This window comes from Falco peregrinus, chromosome 3, assembly GCF_023634155.1.
Source record: "Falco peregrinus isolate bFalPer1 chromosome 3, bFalPer1.pri, whole genome shotgun sequence".
In the NCBI taxonomy this organism is placed as follows: domain Eukaryota; kingdom Metazoa; phylum Chordata; class Aves; order Falconiformes; family Falconidae; genus Falco; species Falco peregrinus.
The window spans coordinates 119,161,206-119,182,622 of NC_073723.1; the positions used below are offsets into that span (position 1 = coordinate 119,161,206).

The 21,417-nt window shown below is 41.5% G+C and overlaps 1 protein-coding gene across 9 annotated transcripts in view; it reads left to right on the top strand.

Moving 5' to 3' along the window:
- The first annotated feature begins 172 nt into the window (after positions 1–172).
- Positions 173–21,417, top strand: part of THRAP3 (thyroid hormone receptor associated protein 3) — a 35,381-nt gene continuing 14,136 nt past the window's right edge. For 2 of the 9 annotated variants that reach the window (XM_055798685.1, XM_055798692.1), the window contains exons 1-4: positions 173–283; positions 5,263–5,328; positions 11,993–12,078; positions 19,805–19,966. In XM_055798685.1, the coding sequence (XP_055654660.1) occupies positions 19,830–19,966 (137 nt within the window). In that variant the 5' untranslated portion in view covers positions 173–283; positions 5,263–5,328; positions 11,993–12,078; positions 19,805–19,829. Of the gene's footprint in view, positions 284–5,262; positions 5,329–11,423; positions 11,600–11,992; positions 12,079–14,761; positions 14,898–19,135; positions 19,241–19,804; positions 19,967–21,417 lie in introns of those variants that run through there. The other 7 variants (XM_055798687.1, XM_055798690.1, XM_055798686.1 and 4 more) reach the window with 7 other exon arrangements.

Genomic DNA, 21,417 nt, shown 5'->3' on the forward strand with positions numbered 1-21,417 from the left:
CCATTTCCCTGCCACCACCCTGCCCCTCCCGCCGGAAGCCCCGCCCTCTCCGTGGCGCGAGGGGCGGGCAGGGGAGAGGGCAGAAGTGACGTAGCGCTCCGCGCAGAGTCCGCTGGGAGCTGTAGTCCGCTCGGCGCGGCCGGCCAATGAGCGCGGGTGGGGGCCGGACTGCGGCTCCCGGCAGCCCCCGCGGGCGGGGAGCGGGCGGGCGCGAAGCGGAAGTGCGTGAGGAGGAGGTGGAGGCGCCTGGCTGCTGAGGAGGCCGCGGGCGGAGCGGGGTTCGGTGAGTGCGGGTAGGCCCGGTGCGGTGGGGCTCGGCCCTGCTTTTCGTTACTGGCCGCTTCTCTTCCTCTTCCCTCCTCTTGCCTCGCACCGAGAGTCCTCCGCGGCCGCGCCGCCCGCCCTGGCTGGGTTTTGTCCCCCTCCATCCTGGGCCTGTGCGGTGCCCCCCCCCGCCCCCCGGCGGCCGCCACGTGCTAGGCGCGGCCCCTCTGCCCCCCTGGGTGAGGCTGGAGCGCGGCGCTGCCGGGCCTCGAGTGGGGCCTCGTGGCTGGGCCGGGCCGGACCGTGCCAGGCCTCGCGTCGCCTCCTCGCGTCGTTGGGGCCAGCCCGGGCCTGTCCCCGGAGGCTGCCCTTGTCCCGCTCCGGCCCGGCCTGGCCCCGCGGAGGCATCCCCCGTTTCTCGGCCTAGCCTATTCCCGGAGATCCCCGTCCTTCGCCTGGGCCTCTGGGCCCCGTGCCCAGAGGTTCCGCCCCTATTCGGGCCCTTGGCCTGTCCGCGGAGGTTTCCTCCCTTTGCCAGGGTCACCGGCGGTGTCCGGGGTACCGCATGCCCGCTGTGGCTCGGGAGAGCCGCCTCTGTTCCGGGGGAGGCGGTGGGGGCGCTGGGCCCCCGGGGCTGGGGGGAGCGGCAGCTTGCAGAGGTAGCGACACGTCCCGGCCGCAGCCGTGACCCCGTGAGCTGGGGTTGAACCCCCGGTAACGTTTAGCTGTCACAGGGCTCACGCACCGGCGCTTAGCACGGTGTGCTTTGCCGTCCTTCGCTTTCCTTGCTCGCATCTTATTGTGTAAGAGTGAAGTTTAGTAGAGCCTCAAATGATGCGGTGGAATGGGCTTTGCAGTGGCACGGAGGCGCGTCCGAGCCCTGCATCTTAGTTTTCACCAGGCTGATAAGGGTTTGTTGTTCTGGAGACATTGTGTTTGAGGTTTCTATAAATATATTTCAAAGTCTCCACTCCACGAGGTAATTGTCACCGTAGTTTCCTCTTGATTGTCTTTCTGATTGTGTTTATGTGCCAGAAGGTGACACGGTAAGTTTGGAATAAGTACTGTGCGTAGAAGCCTTGGGAGGTGCAGGTTAACTTCTGTTTGCTCGTGTGTGTTGAGGACTCTATAGAGGTGGAGTGGGTGGTGGGTTGTGTGCAACAGCGTTTCCTGGGGGCTTGTCAGGTGGGGAACTCGTGTGGGTATGCTGTATAGGTGTGTCTATACAGTGATGCACTGATGCTGTGGCATAAGAACAAATTTGTTCATTGAAATAAACAATACATAAAAGTGCTTGGAAAACGTTATGGGCTGTCTTATAGCTGATAGGTGGAAGGAGAGGAGCCTTTATCTGCTGCTTCTGCAGCAGCATCAGCACAGAGCACGTGTGTAAGAGGCTGCAGGGTCACATCAGTAAATGGACAATTTCAGGATGCTCTTTCCAAGGAGCACAGACAATTAAATCATCCAGTTATTCTCTGCAAAGGACTCTTGCAGTATGGCTTCCCACTCATAGCAAAGGCAGGTAGTTATGTCAGTGTTTACAGTAAGACCAATGTGATGTTTTAGGTGTGTTTTTGATGTGCCTTTTGTGTGGACGCTGCCCTCAAGTGCTGTGGCTGAAGAGGATATCTGTTCTTTGGGTTTGTATTGCATAACCCGATTTCCATTAATTTCAAAATGTGTTTTGAAGTGTAGCCTCTCAGATTGCCTTTAAGGGAGCATATAGTGGAGGCAGAAAAAAGGAATATTTAGACATAAGAGTGCCTTCTCCTGGAGCGTGTAGTAGTTCTGTATACTTGTTCTGACACCTTGCAGATGTCCAGCACAGAGTAAGGAAATAGCTGACTTTGTGCAACTACCAATGCAGTTCATAATCTAACAGCAGGTAAGAGGATAAAATAAAGCAGTTATTGTAGAGAGCTATCTACAATGTATTTTTTTGTGACATAGGATCCTATGTAGAGTCTAGGGCCTTGTGATTACATCTGATTTTTCTCTGTATCCTGCTATATGTTTTTGTTTTGCATCCTCCCTACTGTGAAATACTTGTTCCTACTTCAGCAGGAACAAGGAGGGACATGTAGAAGTCAATGTTAAGAGTTCTCTCTTAAGTCCTTAAGAAGCTGACATTGCTGGTTATAAATGTTGCTCCCAAGTCGGTACTCCAGCAGATAGGCCTTGGTGTCCTGAGATGTCTTCTCAAAATTAGTGTTGACTACATGTGAGACGGTGTGGTCTGCAAATTGTACGATCTCAGCACAGGGAGCCTGCAGAGTTCTGGAGTCTGAACAGTTGGCTGCAGCGTTGCACTGTTCCCCTTCAGGTGGGGCTCCTGCCGGTGGGAGGGAGGAAGGCAGGCGCAGGGGCAGCATGCTGTCATCGGCAAGGGTACAGAAGGCCTTGCTGCCTGCTGACTCAAATGCCCGCGTCTTTACATCCTTCTTTGTCCAGGGATCAAAAGGGGAAACCTTCTACCTGCCAGTTTACTGTAAAGGAACAACCTGCCCATGGTAAGGAGGCATCTGTAGCACAGTCCGTCTGGTATCTTTTTGAGGTGCCTTGCTAATTCCACATCTCTCTGTAAGCTCTGTATCTGAAAAGTATAGTTCTGTTCTTACTGCTTTAGTAGGTACTGTCTGGAAAGAGGTTTCCCTGTCTGCTGTGATTTCAGAGCTGCAGTGTGCCCCCGGCCTTAACTTACAGTTCTGTTTTCATGAAAGCAAAGTTCTATTATGTATATTGTAAATTAAATGAGTATTCTGTTATTAGAGTTATAATATAATTTAGCTGTCTGCTGGTTTCTCCACCTTTTTAAGCCAGGAATTTTTTAAAGAAAATGTTGTGTTAAGCCAGGCCTGGGTTCATAGCTGAAGCTTTTGAGATTGGCATGCTACAGAAAAGCTGGTGAACACCTTCTGACGTGGTTATTACTGTTAGAAAACAAAAACATTACATGTATAAAATAGGTGACAATCCATGCAAGTCAGCAGATGTAATAGGGTTTTTTTATTATTATTATTTGCTCCCACTTTCTCATAGTTTTTTTTATTATTATTTGCTCCCACTTTCTCTTCTGTAAGACAAATATTGCTTTGGGAGACCTAGGAAGTGCTGTGCACATCCTGAGGATGCTTTTCATTGTAAAACTGTTCCCTTTGTGGTTGTATCACTAGCTCCCTAAAAGGATAGTACAGTTTTGCCAGAATCTTGACTTTCTCTTTGCAAAATGACAGTTTGCCATGTCGGAACTTCTTAATTGTTTAAGCAGCTATATAGCCCACGAACTTTTTTCCATATGTGGAAAAGTTCACAATATACTGAGCTGTGTTTGGTGGCTGCATGTGCCAGTACAGTAACGTGGTTTTTGGGTCATATGGTTTCCTCTGAATTACGCTAGTACAGAGAGTTCCTCTGCGTGGCAGGATTTTTGCTATTTAGCCATATAGTTTAGGCCACAGGCATTGAAAGAGAGAGGAACGGTGGTGTTAATTGCAAAAGCTCTTCTGGATCCCTGGGGGAGCTTGTGTAAGGTAATCCTGCAAGGCTGTGTCAACAGCTAATGGTAGGAGATGGGGTTGTGCTGGTTTGCCTTGTGTGTCCTGCGCCTTGTATTTGTGCTTTGAGCTGACCCCTGTTCCTGTACTGGTAGGCTCTTCAGCAGATGCTTGCTGCTGGGCAAGCCTGGGAGCATGGCTTAAAACTGCTTTGTGGGTTTCTGTAATCGGTCCCAAGATGAGAAGTTGTTAGATGTAGCACAAGAGCTCATCTTGTCTTCTCTGTTCATGCTGGAGTCATGCCAAAGTGGTGTCTGGGAACAAGTAGGTGCCATTTTGTTTCTGGGTGGCAGGCTGGGTTTGTAGGTCTGGAGTCTTTCTTACCATAAAGGAAAATATCCTTCCCCTCTTCACAGTAAAACAGAGGCTAAATGGTTGAGGTAGTCACTGCTATTAGGCTGGAGAAGAGTTTCTGCTTAATTTAGCGTTGTCATGTCAGAGCTATGAATAGTAAAATCATGGGATTACATTTCGTGCCAGCTGAGAATTGTGTTTGCACTGTTTCACTCCATGGTAACCCGGAAGCTGTCGTGTCCATTAAAAAAAATAATAAATTAATGGCACACAGAGATGACACTCAGCCTCATTGCAGGAGCACTGGATCCTTGCAGGGGGTGGGGGTGTTGTTTCCTATCCCAGGCAGAGTTTTCTGTCAGCGTTCTTTTTTCCTGTCACATATGAAAATACTTTATATGTTTCTCCCCTGTTGCATGAGAAGGAGGCCTCTGCAAAGTCCTGCTTGTGGCTACTGCTCCTTTGAAACAAGAGCGAATGGACTGCTCATAGTTTCATCTCCAAATTTGTCATCTGGCCATTTTTAGCCTGTCATGATTTACGGTGTAAGGTAGCTGTACAAGACCCAAAAAAGACCCTGCTGTAACGTGAGGGGCGCTGCAGCTTGCACAGCTAGTCTGTGTATGTCCTTCCCACTGCTGCCTGCAGTTCACTTTTACCTTTGGTTGAGTGAAAGGAAGAAAGGAAAGCTTGGCAAGTAACCTCATAGGTGCCTCTGCTCTGAGAGCACAAAAGGTGATGGCTTGGAGGGTGTGGGGCATGATAAGCGGAAATTCTGTTCTCAAGGGAATTAGGCTCAGTATTAATGATGTTAACTTGTACCTTAACAGAGGGCTGTACACATGATACCTTGTGGGTATTGTGTACCTTATTATTTCAGGCCCTGTGTATCTGTGTAAATTATTACAGTTAATTGGTCCTGTGGGGCTGTGGATGCGATCGGTTTCTTGAGTTAAAGATCTGTGTATGCACTATCTGATTAGGTTAAGTAAATTTGTCAGCCTCTTTTTTTTTTTTTTTTTTTTTTTAACTGGGAAATGGTGCTGGGATGAATGGCTAAAATCGGAATCCTTTCCTATGCTTGTAAAATGTGAGGATTTGCCAGTATCATGATTGGTTTAAATTTTGTTTTCCCTTTTTTACTTAGGTGAGACCTCAATCGCTTCTAACAAAACAGTATTCAGAAACATAATTGATGGGAGACTTATACAAGGTATGTAAATACAGCGCTGAAAACTGTTTGAATAACCTTATTCCATACGTACAAAATTTCTGTGGACAGGCATTTACTTACCTCTGTTCCATAACCTAGCAGAGTGTAGGGGTAGCCTGTTCCTGATGGCTTGTGCTTACAATAGCTCCATGTTCTTGTATATTTTTTAAAGAACCTTTAATGTTACACCAAGTCATGGAAATATTTTTCCTTGTTTTCCCCTGAGGTAACGAGATTCAGGTTAAAGGTAGAGATAAATTAGGTGCTGGCTTGAGAATAAATATGTGAATGGTTTGATTTTTGCAGATTACAAATTAAAGTTGCTGGTGCTTGTATTTTCATAGGTTAAGTGTGTGAAGAGAGTAAGCCTTTAGGACAGACTCAATTTTGGCTGTAACTATATTGTGTATTTCAGAAGATATTCCAAAGAGCCTCAGATTCAGTTGTTTTTTACATGACTTGCTATTTCTTTGGAAGCATAACTTTCACATTTTTATAAATGCATTGTGGTCACTAATGAAGGAAATGCTGGTGTGCAGAATCTGCTGGTTTCTAGACTGCAGTGACCCGAAAGGGTTGAAAACTTCACTGGAGGTCACAGTTTATTCTTCTATTCCAATGTGGGGAGTAGTACAATAACTTCTATTACGCACAAGTTTAAATTCTTTGGTTAACTGATTTTTGAATAGTTTTCTTACATAAATTGGATAATTTCTTGCTTCTCTTGGGGGTCCTGAAACTACAGGCACAAGGATCCAAGGGTTCACTTTCGAAAACTGCTCAAAATAGTAGGGTTGCACTGTGAGGAAGCCATTAGTTTTGAGAAATACCTGAAATTTCTGCGTGTCTGTTCCCAGGCTGTATAAGTTTGGAAGCAAAAAGCTGATGAAATAGGTTTTCCTCTTTTTTTCTTCTATATTATGGATGGTTCTATTCTGTATTTAACAGAAGATCCAACTGCCTGACTTCTGTAACAAAAACATCCAGATTTCTAATCAGCTTTTTCTTGAATTTGTTTTCTTTGAGGGTCCCTGTTCACTAAACTGTCTGAATGACAAAATAAGACTTTTTCAGCTCAAAGATATATAGCATATTTTTTGTCAAGTAACTAGTGTCATAATTGAAGTCAGTTATTGGTGTTTATAGCTGGTCAAATTATTTTGAAAGAGACTGTTCAGCACTGCGATCTGTAGAATCAATTATTTTTAGAAGAACCTGTAAATAGTCTGCCAACCATTCTGTAGAACCTGCTTCTAATTATTTGAAACCAGGGCTGGAGCTCAATATTAAACTTATTTAGGGATTGGTTTAATTGTGTGAAAACACAAACACGCTTGAAAGAAAATCTTAGTTTTGAAAGCATATAGACTAGAGAGAAATTGGAACTGTTGTTGAGAAACTAGTGCTTCTCTTGCTATGACAGAATAATCTGAACTTTTTTTTCCCCTCAAACCGTGTTTGGCATGTAGTAAAATAGAACACAGTGTTTTGGTTTGGGTTTTTTCTTGTTTCTGTTTTTAGCAGTGCTATCCAGGAAAAAAATTTGTTGAGGAGGTTGGTAGGTGTAGTTGTAGGCTTTACTTTAACTTGTGTCATTAATCTCCTGAAAACATACACGGGATACTTGATCTAGAAAGAGGAATTGTTCTGCATTTTGTTACGCTAATGAAACTGGAACTGCGTGATTAGAAAGAGAATTTTAATTTGCAGGCCACCAGGCTGGCAGTGGGACCTATGCAGGTGGCTCTTTTTTCTTCCTCTTAAGTGCCCTGTTGACATCAAGAGCGTGCTTAATTTTTGGTGCAAGACCAAACCTTAGCTTGAAAAGGAAGAATCAAGTAAAAGTGAGATTATTAGACTTTGATTTCTGAGCTAGCTAAGCCAGCGTCTGCTTTCTGTACTTTGTACATTACTGCTGGCACTTCCAGTGTGCTCAGACATGTGGATAGCTGCAACTTTTTTTCCACTTGATAGCAAAATCCTGTGCAGCTGCAGTAAAAAGCTTGCTGGGTGTGGTCGTTTGACCCTGGCTGAATGCCAGGTGGCCCACCAAAGCCACTGTTATCACTCCCCTCCTCAACCTGACAGGGGAGAGAAAACACAAAAGCCTTGTGGGTCGAGGTAAGGACAGGGAGGTCACTCAGCAGTTACCATCATGGGCAAAACAGACTTGACTGGGGGAAATGAATTTCGTTTATTACCATTAAAATCAGAAAAAAACCCCACCTTCCCTCCACACCTCCCTTCTTCCCAGGTTTAATTTAATTCCTGATTTCTCTACCTCCCCACAAGTGGCACAGGGGAATGGGGGTTATGGTCAGTTTATCACATATTGTTTCTGCCACTCCTTCCTCCTCATGCTCTTCCCCAGCTCCAGTGTGGGGTCCCTCCCATGGGAAACAGTCCTCCATGAACTTCTCCAACATGAGTCCTTCCCATGGGCTGCAGTTCTTCACACACTGCTCCAAGTGTGGGTCCTCCTTGGGGTCACAAGTCCTGCCGGCAAACCAGCTTCAGCACGGGCTTCCCACAGGGTCACAGCCTCCTTCAGGCATCCCCCTGCGCTGGCGTGGGGTGTTCCTTGGGCTGCAGGTGGGGATCTGTTCCACCATGAACCTCCACGGGCTTAGGGACACAGCATGTCACCATGGGCTGCTGGGGAATCTCTGCTCCAGTGCCTGGAGCACCTCCTGCCCTCCTTCTGCACTGACCTTGGTGTCTGCAGTGTTGTTGCTCTCTCTGTCTCGTTCCTCTCTTCTGCTGGCACAGGTATTTTTTTTTTTTTCCCTTCTTAATACGCTATCACAAAGGTGCTGCCAGTGTTGCTGATGGGCTCAGCCTTGGCCAGTGGCTGGTCTGTCTTGGAGCTGGCTGGTATTGGCTCCATTGGGCATGGGGGAAGCTTCTGGCATCTTCTCACAGAAGCCACCCCTGTAGCCACCCCTGCTACCAAAATCTTGCCATGCAGCCCCACCACACTGGGAAACAGATTTTACGTAGCTGTCGTGCATAGCAAGGTTAATTTGCTGTGCTTCTGGACTGCTCTTTTAGAAGAGGAGCTTTAGTTCTTAGGTATATTGATGGTTGTCAGACTTAACTGATTTAGGAATGTTATTTTCATGTTTTAATCTAATGTAGGGATTCATGATTGTCCAACTGCTATTGTCATTATTTTGATTTGCTCTTTGATAGAACTGATAGGTCTGGGAGCCGCAAGGAAAGAGCAGGTATCGTGTGTCTTTGTGCTAATTGCGGTTGGGTTGAAGGGAGGTGGGTTCCAGGGCGTTCTCTGGCTGCCAGCGTGCTGCCATCCCTGCAGCAGTCTCAGCAAGTGCAAGGTGCTGCTTGGACTGCACGTCCTTCCAGGGAATTAATGCGCAGTATGAAAAATAGCTTTTTGGGGCACTTGCTGCAGAAAATAATAAAAAAAAATGAATAGCTCTTCTATTTTTTGCCAGGTATATGTCTAGTAAACAAAGATTGCTCTGATTTGACACTGGTGTCGGGCTGCTTTTCCTAAGTATATTGAGCCCGAGTGCAAGAGAAAATACTGAGGACCATACTTATTATAATTTTATGTGTTTTTACATGAGTCCAGTAGTTCATGTTTGGCTTATTTAACCAACTTGTTCATATCAGTGTTACTCGATGTTCACCAAGTAATTTGGTGTTGGACATAGTGAAACTTATTCTGTAGGTAGATAGTTAAGTTAAAACAAGATTGTTCTGAAATTAATTTAAAAGATGCTGAAGGTTGTTAGTTACTGTTGCATTTTATTTGACACTTTTTATTTCCTGTAGTTTGTCATTGTATCTTCACTAATATTTGGCAGTTCTTAACAGTGCTATTACCCAAGTCTTGGGACATATCTGCAGGTGCCACTTACCTCCTCTGCTTCTCTGGGAGGCAGATGAATTAAAATGCACAGAAGTTGTGATTTTTACAGGGCTGTAAATTACAAGATCATGTATAGGACTGGATTTTTAATTGCTTGATCAGATTTTCTGCCTCTGCTAGGCCTGTTTATAACAGGTTATAAAGGTTAAGTTTATAAATAGCTAATTTCTTATTTTCAGCGCTTTCGAAAAGAACACAGTGCTGACACTTCTGTCAGCGCTTTCCAGTATCTTTGATATCTCCGTAGCATATGAATTGGGATTTAGGGTCAGTCAGCAACAAATAATTTTTATCTTCTGGGGTTTTAAGTTGTAAAGAAGCAGTTTGTTGGCTAGGACAAAGGTTGCCACAGTTTAAATTGATGTAAGCCTTTCAGGTATCTTATCCAGATGTTAAAAAGCTTGTTGTGTGGAAAATGAAACTTTTTCTACTATGTAGTTCTGTGACTTTCTTTTTAAAAATGTGTTTTTGTAGTGATTGCTGTTGCTTTATTATACAGAGTACACTGTAAGACATTTTGTAGTTCTGGTTTGTTTTTTTTTTTTTGTAGAATTAACTAATCTTGTTTGGGTTTTGGAGCTCAGGATTATAAATTATAGAGCTGGCTGAAGGAGAATTTTTTTTTTTTGTTCCCTGATAATGAAGGCTGTTGTGAGCAAATAGCAGTTCAGCTGTTTCTCCCAGACTGAATGTTTGTGCTAGCGAACACTAAATGAATGACAAGATGCTCAGGCAGAAATGTTTTCTCTAATGAGGTGCTATCTTGTTTGCTCTGGATCTTGCAGCAAAATAAGCTGGCCAGAAAGGAACAAGTAAATTTTTGTTTTCCTATGGCAGTTTATATAGTGTTTTCTACAAATGCTTTTACAAAATATGTAATATTTGCAAGTTAATGTTTTGTAAACGCTGTGTAATAAAATGAAACTAATGAGTTTTACAGCCCTGTGCACACTTGTAAGGTATGTACATAAACAATTTCACTTGTTTCCAAATGTTCTTAGTGTTTATGCTCAGTCTATTATAGACAGATATGAAGACAAAGAAACTGTTTCTTTTGGTAGGGACATACCTGCTGTGTTTTTCTCTCTAAGCTGGTGAATTGTGGTGCTATGTGCAGGGTACAGCAATCCTTGATGACATGCTTGAGATGGAGTGCTACCAGCTTAACATTTTGTCAGGTGGCTTTTCTGTACAGGGCCGTGGTGGTTCTGTTCTGCTTTAACATCTGTGAAAGGTCTGAAATAATGATGAGTACTGCTTGAAAGACTTCAGAAAAAAAAGAGTGGAAGATGGAAAGAGACAGTCATAAAGTAATACAGGCCAGTTGGAAATAGGAGAAAAATTCCTGGAAAAAGGCATTGTGAAAACTAGAAATGTTCTTCGTTTGACCCATGTCTTGGCATATAGAAATGTTCTTTACAGTGTTCTGGAATAAGAAACTCCTGGACTATGATTTCTGCTTCAGCAGAGAGCGTTGAGCACGTTTCCTACTTTCCTTTCCATATCTGGAAGAAAGGTTAGCTGTTACTGCTTGTTGTGTGTTGTCTTGGTTCATTTTTTTTGTAGTAGTGCTCTAAATATGAGAACAGTATCCTACAAATGAGAATTCAGCCAACTTTTGATCTGGATGACACCTGTGTGCAGCAGATTGTATCAAAATTTTGTGGTAATGTTGGGGGCATAGGTAAAAACCAAAACAAACCCCATTATCACAAAACAAGAAAAAAATGGTTATGGCAATATTTTTTTTCTGGTAGCCACTCTGAAAGGTGGAATGTCAAAGGTCTTTGTAAGGTAAAAGTCAAGATTTCACTCTTTCATGGATGTTTAGGTGGATACGTGACAATAGTAAAAATAAAAAAAGAAGTCTGTGGTGTGGTGTTCTTAATTGTCTTTGTTTTCAAATATTGGTAAGCATGATTTAGAAAACAGTAAACCTTGCAATATCACCTTCCCTCTTGGGTGAGAATAGGACTTAATCGCTGTTTCAGAGAAAGTATAATCTTCGAGTAGCCTTGAAACCTTTTTTCAGTGAGTTAAACAGAAGAAATTAATAGCTTTAAACAAGTTTATTTTATGGTTGAACAGAAAGTAAATTACATTCTTGCTGTTAGATCAGAGATTTAATAACATGGAGTAATTTATGAGGTTATGTTTACTGTTGTTTTCTTTTTTAAAACTTATACCCCTCTAACAGTGCATGGAAGGATACTGAAATGTAATTGTAGACCTGTCAAAACAGCTCACAGTGGACTGGTGGCACCCTTTGAAGACGGCGATATGCTGATGGATGAATTTGTCAGGAAAACAATTGTTTCTCTTGGCTTGTGGATTCTCTTTAACAATATGGGAAAATCCTTAGTCCCGAATCCAGTAAGACCGTACAAATGAGCTGAGAGAACTTACTTCAGTACGGCTGTACAGATGTAATGACAGCAATTAGTATGTATATAACAGGAGATGGGATGGGAGGCATGGGAGGTGGAAGAAGAAAGGAAGGAATAAGCAGACTTAAAATTCTGAAAGCTTGAAAAAACGCTTTAAAAACTATGTTCTTCATAAAAGTACATGAAAGTATTCATGGTGAAGTGGGCAAAGAACTTTTGCAATGTATGTGCTCTGTTGAAATACTTAAGATACAAAGAACAGTGTGGGTACGGCACTGGATGATAGCTTAAGGAAGCTAGGCTTCTGTTGGTCGTTGCTGGCAGTAAGTACAGCAATGTACATACAAAGATGCTTCAATGCATATTCTTCTCATTTCAGGTTTGCCTCCTGATTTCCTAATTGACAAAGCTGCGACGGTGAAACCTGACTGTTGAAGGGTGCAAGGTGTGAACCTGCTCAAGCAGGTAGGCACACAATAGAAAACACCTTCAAAAGTGGTAAAACTGCCTGTTGTGGGGTTTGGAATATGCCTTCTAGCCTGGGCATACCGAAGTTAGGCTGTATCGGTTGAATTCTTTCTTCATTGTTAATACTGCTGTGCATAAGGGACTGTACAGGCTTTGAAGAAACAACTCAGCCTCATGTCTTGGAATGTTTTGGCTTGTCTTTCCAAATAGCTGGTAAATATAAGGGTAAAATAGAATAATTTTGTGAAATCTTGGATGTTCTGGAAGTAGTACCTACATTTTTAATGCTATGTTGAGTGACTTTTGGATTTACACCCTGGTAACTTTTGAGAGAAAATGACTCCTTCCTCCTATATACCTTAATTGGCCGGGTTATTAAATGTTATACTGATCTAAAGTGTTAAACCCCCATATTCTGTCCGTGTTGTCCCCCATTCCCCCCTCCCCCCAAACATTTGTTCTTTTGCTGTGATTTTTGCTGCTGTGTTGCAGCAATTTGAGTTAGTAGCCATAAAAGTTCTCGTTAACTCTTCTGAATAATTTAGTTTTGAAGCTGTGGTAGCTTGTGGAAGTGTACAGTGGTAAGAGACTCTTGACAGTGACTTATTTTTTTCACTGCTGTGGAGCGGAGTTGAACTGTTATTTTGAGTTCTGTCAGGAGACCTAAAACAGGTAAAACATTAACTTTCCTGCCACTGTTTCATGACAAAAGTTTGTCTTCTGAGCAAAGTCCGTTTGGTGGCATAATAGGAGCATTTGCTCTTCCATCGTTTTCACCTCTTTGAGTAGTCTGAGGGATTGCTCTGAGGATTTAGGAATGGAGAAGGCAAACTTTCCTTCTGGAAATAGCCTGCAAATTTTAGGAAAAATTTTAGGAATTCAGCAAATTTGAGAGTGAGAGGCTTCCAGGCTGTACTTCTCCATCTCAACCTCCCCCTTATTTGTCAGTAGGGCTCGTATGAATGGGGTCACGTAATTGGTCTGGATTAAAAATATTCTTGTATAACAGAACATTTGTAACCTCTGTCATGGCATGGATTAAGTTTAGAGTGTAGATTAATAATTCATTGTATTGGCAGAATGGGAGCTTTCTACATGGGCCTTGTTGCTAAGGCAGTAATTAGTCAAACTGCACATCAACAGAAATACTCTGAGACATCTATGTTAATTTTTGTTTTAGTTCTTTAAGAAGTAGAGGTGGATCTCTGAAGAAAACTGTCCACAAAGGTTACTGTTAAACACTGAAGAGGGTTGACTCACTTTTGTCTTTGCTTGGTAGATGACTTGAGTTGCCTACAATTTGCAATATGGGTTCTATTTGGATAAGGTGCTTAGAAACCAGGCTTTTATCGCTTTTCCTTTGTAGATGTTAAAGATTCACAACATTTTTATAGAAGACAAAAGTCTTGTAGTTCTTGACCAGAATTCATTCCCTACTGCATTTTTGTAAGAGTCTTCCCTTTCTGAATGGCACCATTTGTGGTGTGGCAAAAAAAAAAAAAAAAATTATCTTAAAGCAGCTCAAGAACTGCCAGAATGAAGAAGCTTGTATAAATATTACTAAAACTACATGCAGAACTGATCAGCTTGTGTTGCTCACTTTCCTTCACAAGAAACAGGTTTAAGAGTTCCAGGTGTATGCCTTTGGGGTCAGGGTGGGAAATCCTTGATGCCAAGAAAGGGATGTAAGTAATGTGGCAATGTTCTCCTGTGAATTAAATTCACTTAAGTTACTAATTGCTGTCAAAGACTCTTGCAGCTCAAGTAAACACTCTGACTTTCCATAAATTATGGAAGTAGGATTCAAAACAGTTTAGCCCCAGTAAGAGATGGTGTTTGCCAGTTTGAGTCTTATTGTTCAATGAAGCTTTGGCTGTACTTGTTTTCAGACAAGGCTGAACTTTACACCTTTGTGTTAGTCATACAGCATGCGGGAAGCTGCAGATTTTCATGATTTCTGCAGAAATGTCCACATTTCTTACAATAAGAATCTAAAAAAATAATAAAAATAATGCTGAATAATTTGCACTGGTGATGTACTTTCAGCCAACTAAACAGCTAGTGGTTAGATTGACTATTTTCTTTGCTGACCAATTTCAGTGATGTCAGATCTGTCTTGCAGTAAATGTAATTAATTTTAAATCTGTGTGATATGAGTAAATTTAGCAAACTAATTTGGAATACACATTGTTTCTTCAGACTTGGTGTGTGTTGAATTATGAGGTATGTTACACAGTGTAGTTTTATAGCAGATAAACAAGCTGTCAAATGTCTGTTTTCCAGTAGGGTAATATCTTACCAGAACTTTTAAACTCTGCACACTCGGGATCAGTGCTGGTATTTTTGGATGCAGGACTACGCTACTCAGGAAGAAGCTAGCTGTCCAGCAAGCTTATAACTGGGTCTTTACAAAAGACAAACCAAAGAACAATTTTGAAAATTCCTGGCTGAGTTTCCAGGAGCACATACCTTCCAGATGTGTGCAGTCACGCTTGTGTCTGCTGGGAGATGAGACCTGATGAGGCAGCAGGAGTCAACTGTGCCCCTTTCAAGGTAGAAGTGGAGCTGGTGTCATGGGAAGGCAGTTCTGTAGCTGTAACCAGGAAGGGAATGTGACGTCTGGCAGAGCAGATTGCTAATGACAAGTCTCCATAGCATTGTGTAAATGCTTCTACTACAGGGCCCACTCAGGACCAGACACGTTTTACCTTCCAGTGTTTCAAAAAGCAGCATCCCCCTGTGAGCTCTGAGGCTGTATGCCTGTGCACGCTTTGGGGCCACAGCATCCTGTGCAGTGGAAAAATCTGAGTGGTAAGGTAAGTGAGCAGCCACCACTGCTTTCACAGTTGGCCTTTGCTTCATTTACAGGCATCTCTTTCTTTAAAATCAGAGTAATGCTTAGGATGTTTTGTAAGAAAAGATTCTTTCAGAGCAGATCTTTTTTCGCTTACCAGCTGAACATGTTTTATCTGACTCAGCCTTTAATTCTTAGAACAACTAAATGCATATCACAGTAAGTTAGCAACTGCAGTGTTGACACAGGGGAGCCAAAAAGACTCCAATATTTAGTTTGTTTAACCTTTTGAGTGCTGATAGAGCAGAGCAACTCAGTTTCTATTCTAGTAGGCATTACCTCACTTGTTAGGAATGAATCAACTTTAAAAATATTGACAAAGATTAAAAAAACCGCCTAAGACAAGACCTTTTGGCACACATCGCACATACCAAACTAATGTTTGGCTAGTAAGTGCTGTGGATCAAAGTAAAATACAAAGTCTCTTAAACAACTCGAAGCAAGTGATACCTTTAAAATCTATTTTGGGGGCCCTCTTGGGACTTACTGGGAGTTACTGCCACTTTTACTGTACTTGGTCAGTTGGCTCTAACCACATGCTTTTTCTTGGAAAATTATTTATTTCAGAAGAGACACAGCAGAAGAGCTGTGGTGAAAGCTGTTTTAATTGTATTAAGTCTATTAAAATATTTCAAGCAGTACAGAGTTCAGTGTAACTAAAAGTAACTAACAGATGATAATATGTTGAAATGTAGTTCTTGAACTACAGGGTTGTCGTTTAGTTAGAGAGCTATTCTGAAATTACACAGTTTATGGGATATATTTGTAATCTTCTTACAGAATGTAGGGTTTTTTTCTGGTTTTATCATGTCAGAGCCCCTCAGGATTCAGCTAGGAGCAGTGCTCTGATTCGGAGAGGCAATTTAGATAATCTTCCTATATCTTCTAGTAGTTTCTATTACTATTTGTTTCTTCTGCTTCTCTTTCATGTTTTGGTTTACTGTGTTAAACCTTTGATTTTGTCCAGCAGACTAGGAAATGTTGCTGTTTCAACAGATGTACTTAGTAAATTAGAAGGAGATGCTTACAAATGGTCTTTTCACACGTTCTTTCCCTGAAAAATAACCAAATAACCATGCATAAGAATGAACTTTGCTTCTTCAGTGGTAGTGCTTTTTGATATTCATCCCTGGTGTGATTTGTTTTTTTTCCTAACAGAACAGGAAACATTCAATCGTGTCCTATCCCTGTGTCGTCCCGTCCCCCGCACCCCCCCTTGCATACTTTCTAGTGTGGAATATATTAAAATACTTCAGTTGAATTGATATAGCATCTTTAGTATAACGAAAGGGAACATGTAACGTGATTTTTAAAATAAAGGCCAACTTCCCATTTCTGGAAAGTACCAGCTCTCATGATGAGGAGCAGCCCCCTTTCCCAGCAGCTGCTCCTCTGACGGGCGTTCTGCTCTTCCTGAAAGTGCCCTGGCAGTAGTTGGACTATTCGGTAACTATATATGTAATTTGGCTTTGGAGTGAAGTGAAGACATTTCAAGTCAGTCCACTGGAATTTGCTTAAAATGGATTAAGCAGCAGAAGTACTTGATCATTTGCATTCATATACCTAAATGTGTCTATTTTTCATCAGTAGTTGAAAAAAAGGATAAAGTTGTACTAATATAGTTCCTTTTTTCTTCCTGGCTCTTACTTGTGCAGAAAAGTTTGTTGATAACTTTTATGCAATATTCAGTTAATGCAAATTTTGTCTTTACAATCCTTTTCCTAATTCCCAGAACAATCATAGGTTTTTTCCTCTTCTATAATGTGGGTGATGAATATTGCAGAGTGTTTGTTGTCAAAATGCCTCTTTGTTCATTTCATGATTTGAGATGCTTTTTAGCCATTGAAATAAATAATTAACTTGCAGGATGTCATCTCTGGACCATCACAACAGTTATTAATGCTTAGTTTTCTCGGGGGCTCTGTGATCTCATGTACTTGCACAATGTTTATTTTATTCTCTCCTAGGGTATCAGAGGCCAAGGACTTGTGGTCGCTTAAAATAGAGCGGATTGTTAAGGGGTCTGTCTCAAAGGCACTGGCAGTTGTGGACTGCTGTATATGATAAAAACATTGATTAGATTTTTACTATATGATCCTTTATAACTCATGTATTTTGAGCTTCCTTAAGTAACATGAGAGAGGATATTTGATGATTTAAAGCTGAAGTGCTGATTGCATATTAGAAATAGACACTAATAAAAATCCGGCTCTTAGTTAAAACATGTTTGTGTTTATCCAGTAATAAGTTTTTATTAACAGCATTGCAGTTGAAGTGTCTGCTTGATTGGAAGCACCTAAACTTCTGCTTCTGGATTTATTACACTGCACAGACCTTAGACATATCCTGGAAATGCAAAGACAAATTTTAAATCTTTATAGGCATGCCACCTCTACCTGGAGCTGGGATAACTTAGTGGTGGATGATTTTGGAACAGGTTTTGGGAAATACAAGTTGAGGCAAAATAGCAATAATTCATATTCTGGGAAGTCTTAGTGACCTGCCAATGATGTTTTTGAAAGGACAAGGATAGCTCAGCAATCCTAAATAAAAGGATAGAAGAGTATAAAAGCAAGTTGCCTTTTCAGTGCACTAATTAAGGTCAGATTTCCTTGCAGTATCATGGTGGCATTCATTTTGTGAATGTGGGTGTTGCAACCTAAAGCTTCGAATGAGAGTGAGTTCTGTTTTCCTGACTTGGAGTGCAGATGGGCAGATCTGCAGAGAAATCAATCAAATGTGATCAAATATACATGCAAATCTGTCCCAACTCCAAAACAAGCTCGTTTGCTAACATGGGGGATATTTCCTGACAAAAAATACATTCAGTTGTAATCTGGAAACTGTGTGTCTGTACTTTTCTGTGCTCATAGTATCATTTTTCATGCATTCTCTATAAAATTCCAAAACATCAGTAACACTGTGTACAGATCCACTTTGAGTGGTAATTCAGTAAAGTAAGAAACTTTTCCATAACCATAATTTTGTTGTTGAACATGCACAGATAAAAGCAGTACTGTAAATCTACTGGTAGGCTGATTTTTTCCCTTTTTTTTTTTTTTTTTTTTTCTTTTCCCCTCTGCCCAAATTACTTATAGCTATGCAATATTTTACTGACTTTGAGAGGAAGAAAATGTAATTTTTTTGTAGAAATTCTTAAGGAATTCTGTTAAATGCTAACTAAATTTCTTCTGATGTTGTGAATGAAACTTACGTATTGTTTAAAGGGTACAGATTTTCTTCTCAGCTTCATTAGCTACTTCTGGAATTGCAGAGTTCAAATCTAGATACCAACCGCTCATGTGGAATACTCAACAATCTTAACACTTAATTCAGACTAGCACTTAGTCCCTTTCCCAGCCCACTATGGAAACCTCCAGTTTCTAGGAATGAAAATAGAAAGGCGATTGAGAACTTGATCTGCTGAGCGAAGGAGTGGAGTTCCCTTCTTCCTCGCCAAGTCAGGGGCTAAAGCATTTTCCATTTAAGCTGAAGAACTATACTGGAACCAACAGGGATTCAAAAGCTGGAGCATTTTTTGCAGCATGATTGAATTTGAAATTGTAAGGAATTTTGTTTATGGCTGGATACAGTGATTAAGTAGGTCAGCTATTACTACAGTTGAGAAGCACTGCAGTGGCTGGACAGAAAAGGCATCAGAGCTCTCCCAGCCTGTCTCTGGTATGCTGGGTTTGCTTCCACAGCCGTTTGTGGAAGGGAGGTCACAAAAGGAGGTTGTTGGTAGCATGAAGTGGAAGGTTTGTGAAGGTCCCTGTCAGAAGCCGCAAATCTGCATATTCGGTGTTTTGGCTCTTTGGACACTGACAGGAAAATTGACCAGCTGAAAGAAATCTAGTGTCTTGAATTTTATCAAAGTTTGTACCAACCATCAAATGTGAACAACATGACGCTTCCCACTCTTAATAGTCCTGAATATTTTTCTCGCCCTGGAAGTAAAGAGATAATGAAAACCCTCTAGAAAAATCCTGCTTATTGTTACAAGTTGATGTTTACAATAGAACAGATCAGGCAGGGTGTAACTGAAACAATTATGGGTTAAGTTGTATTCGCTGAAACATCTTTTAAGGGACTCTTTAACCTTTACCTGGATACATGCCTGAAAATAGCCGAGGTAATTCATAATTATAGCTATTTTGAGTCATTTAATGCTGCAGCATAATCTCTTCTGTCTCTGAATAGTTGGAAGGACGTCTGAATTATTTTGGCTGCAACAGAACTCCTCACTGGATGATACGCACTTGTAACTGATCGTAACAACTGCATAAACTGAAGCAGACAGGACAAGTATGTCCAGGATTTAACCTAAGTGTTCATAGTGAGGCAGATCTGTGCAAATAGCGTCATATTCATGCATCTTTTTGTTTGTGATTCCTTCTAAAGATTTAGAGAAGAGTTTGGGGGGGTGGGCTCTTTGGTTTTTTGATGGTAAGCCCTTTTTATTTCTTCATTGTTGTTTAAACCAGCTGCAGCTGGCTGTATTGATAGTGATGTGACTGAAATGAAATGGTTTGTGTCTCTTTAAAGGTATTCTAGCAGCATGGCCTCTGCTCCTGAGGTTTGCATTAACTTGCGGCTTTCAGCTGTAGCATTTATACTTGTAATTACTCTGGGTTGAAAGCCTTTTATTCTTTTTGCAGATTTCCTCCTTCAACCAAAATAAACCTTCTATTCTCAGCCCAATACCATTCATCTGTTATTAGGCAGCCACTTCAAACATTCATATTTCCAGTCTTATCAAGCTTCATGTCACTCTGTAGTTTGTCAGGCTGCCAGATGTTGCCTGTTCTTTCAAATTTCCTGTGTTACTTTGGGTTTTTCCAAATACTTCTATTTCCCTGTTTCTTTCAGGTACAACTGACAGGTGCTTGCAAAGATGTCTAAAACTAATAAATCAAAATCTGGATCCCGTTCTTCCCGTTCGAGGTCCGGATCACGTTCACGCTCACGTTCCTTCTCCAAATCTCGCTCCCGTTCTCGTTCTGTCTCACGGTCAAGAAAACGCAGACTTAGGTAAGTGCCTGCAGCTCTGAAGCCAAAGGGTGTAACTGTGTTTTTCCTCTCTGTCCTGTTCAGATGGTTTGTCACTTAATTCTTTTCTAGGGAAAGACTTCGATTGTCAGATTCTAGGACAGATAGTGTCCTGCGTCTTAGGCTGTTTCCTGCCAGCCTGTACTGTTTTGAAGTGTTTTCAATGAGCTAAAATAATAAATCATGACGTGTTTATCAGCATTGTCAGGATACTTCTTTTGAGCCCTTAATCTGGTCTCTATAGCATGGTTTTGGTGAGCAGTAGTTTTACTTTTCTGTGCAGGTTTTTTCTCCCTAATATGAATGCTAACAGAGACTCTAATGTACAGTTAAATCGGTGGTTTTGTTACTGTAGCTCATATTGTCAGGAATCCAGTCCACAGTGAGTTGCTACAGCCTTTTCAGACTGGGCCCTTAGAGAAGACTTCTGTACTTGGTTTTTCCTCAAAGGTATTAATAGAAGCCTGTGTCAAAATGCATGAGTTTGGGTTATTTCCCCCCCCCATGTTCTTCTGCAGTTATTGATTGCTGCTGTGTGTAAGGGTTAGGCCTGTTGTGCTTTTCCTAATGCATCATTTCTGAGATCCAGTTTCCTATATTAAAAGTACTTATGATTAATGATGATGATTGAAATCACCAAAGCAGGACAAAGGGGAAAATACAGCTTTTTATCATGACCTGAGATTATTTTGAAATTTTGATTTTTATGAGACGTTTGCTTTATTGCTGGAAGTACGCAAGTTTAAGTGTGTGTTCCATAGAGTGGGGAAGGTCCATAGCAAAACATGTTCCTTTTTGTTAAACATCTTTGGCTTTTTTTAAGCTTTTAATGTAATCCCAGACTTGAGAGGCCTTTGCGGACGTTGCATGCTTTTCCACTCTTTCTAAAAATGAATTCAGACAAGTTTTAATGTCAGTTCAAGATACTGCTGTGAAAGGTAGGGGCAATTTTTGTTGTTTCCCTGCCCCTCCTTCAACATACAGGAGTTGTTTAACAGAAATGATTGTTCTGGATGGATAAATTGGATCAAGATAATTTCACTGCAGTTAATTTTGAGAAATCATTAATGTGCATAATAGTTATTCTTACCTCCCTGAATTGCTTCTGATCAGGCGAGTTACAGGCTTACATCTTCCCTGAATATCAGGATATCTGTTTTTTGCTTTTCTTTGGCTAAACATCTTTGTATCTGGCAAAGGCATTCCAGTTAGATTGGCTATAATGATGTTCAGCTGCTTTTTCACTAATCTTAAATTAATTATACATTCTGAAAATTATTAGACTGCAAGCATATGCAACTGTTAACAATTAGAGCCCCTGCATTTGAAAAAAAACCTCTTTAATAAATGTACAGTTTGAGAGAGAGGGACATGACAAAACTAAATTAGAGGCGGAGACTTTAGTCAAGCCCAGTTCTTTGCAGAAGGAAGCT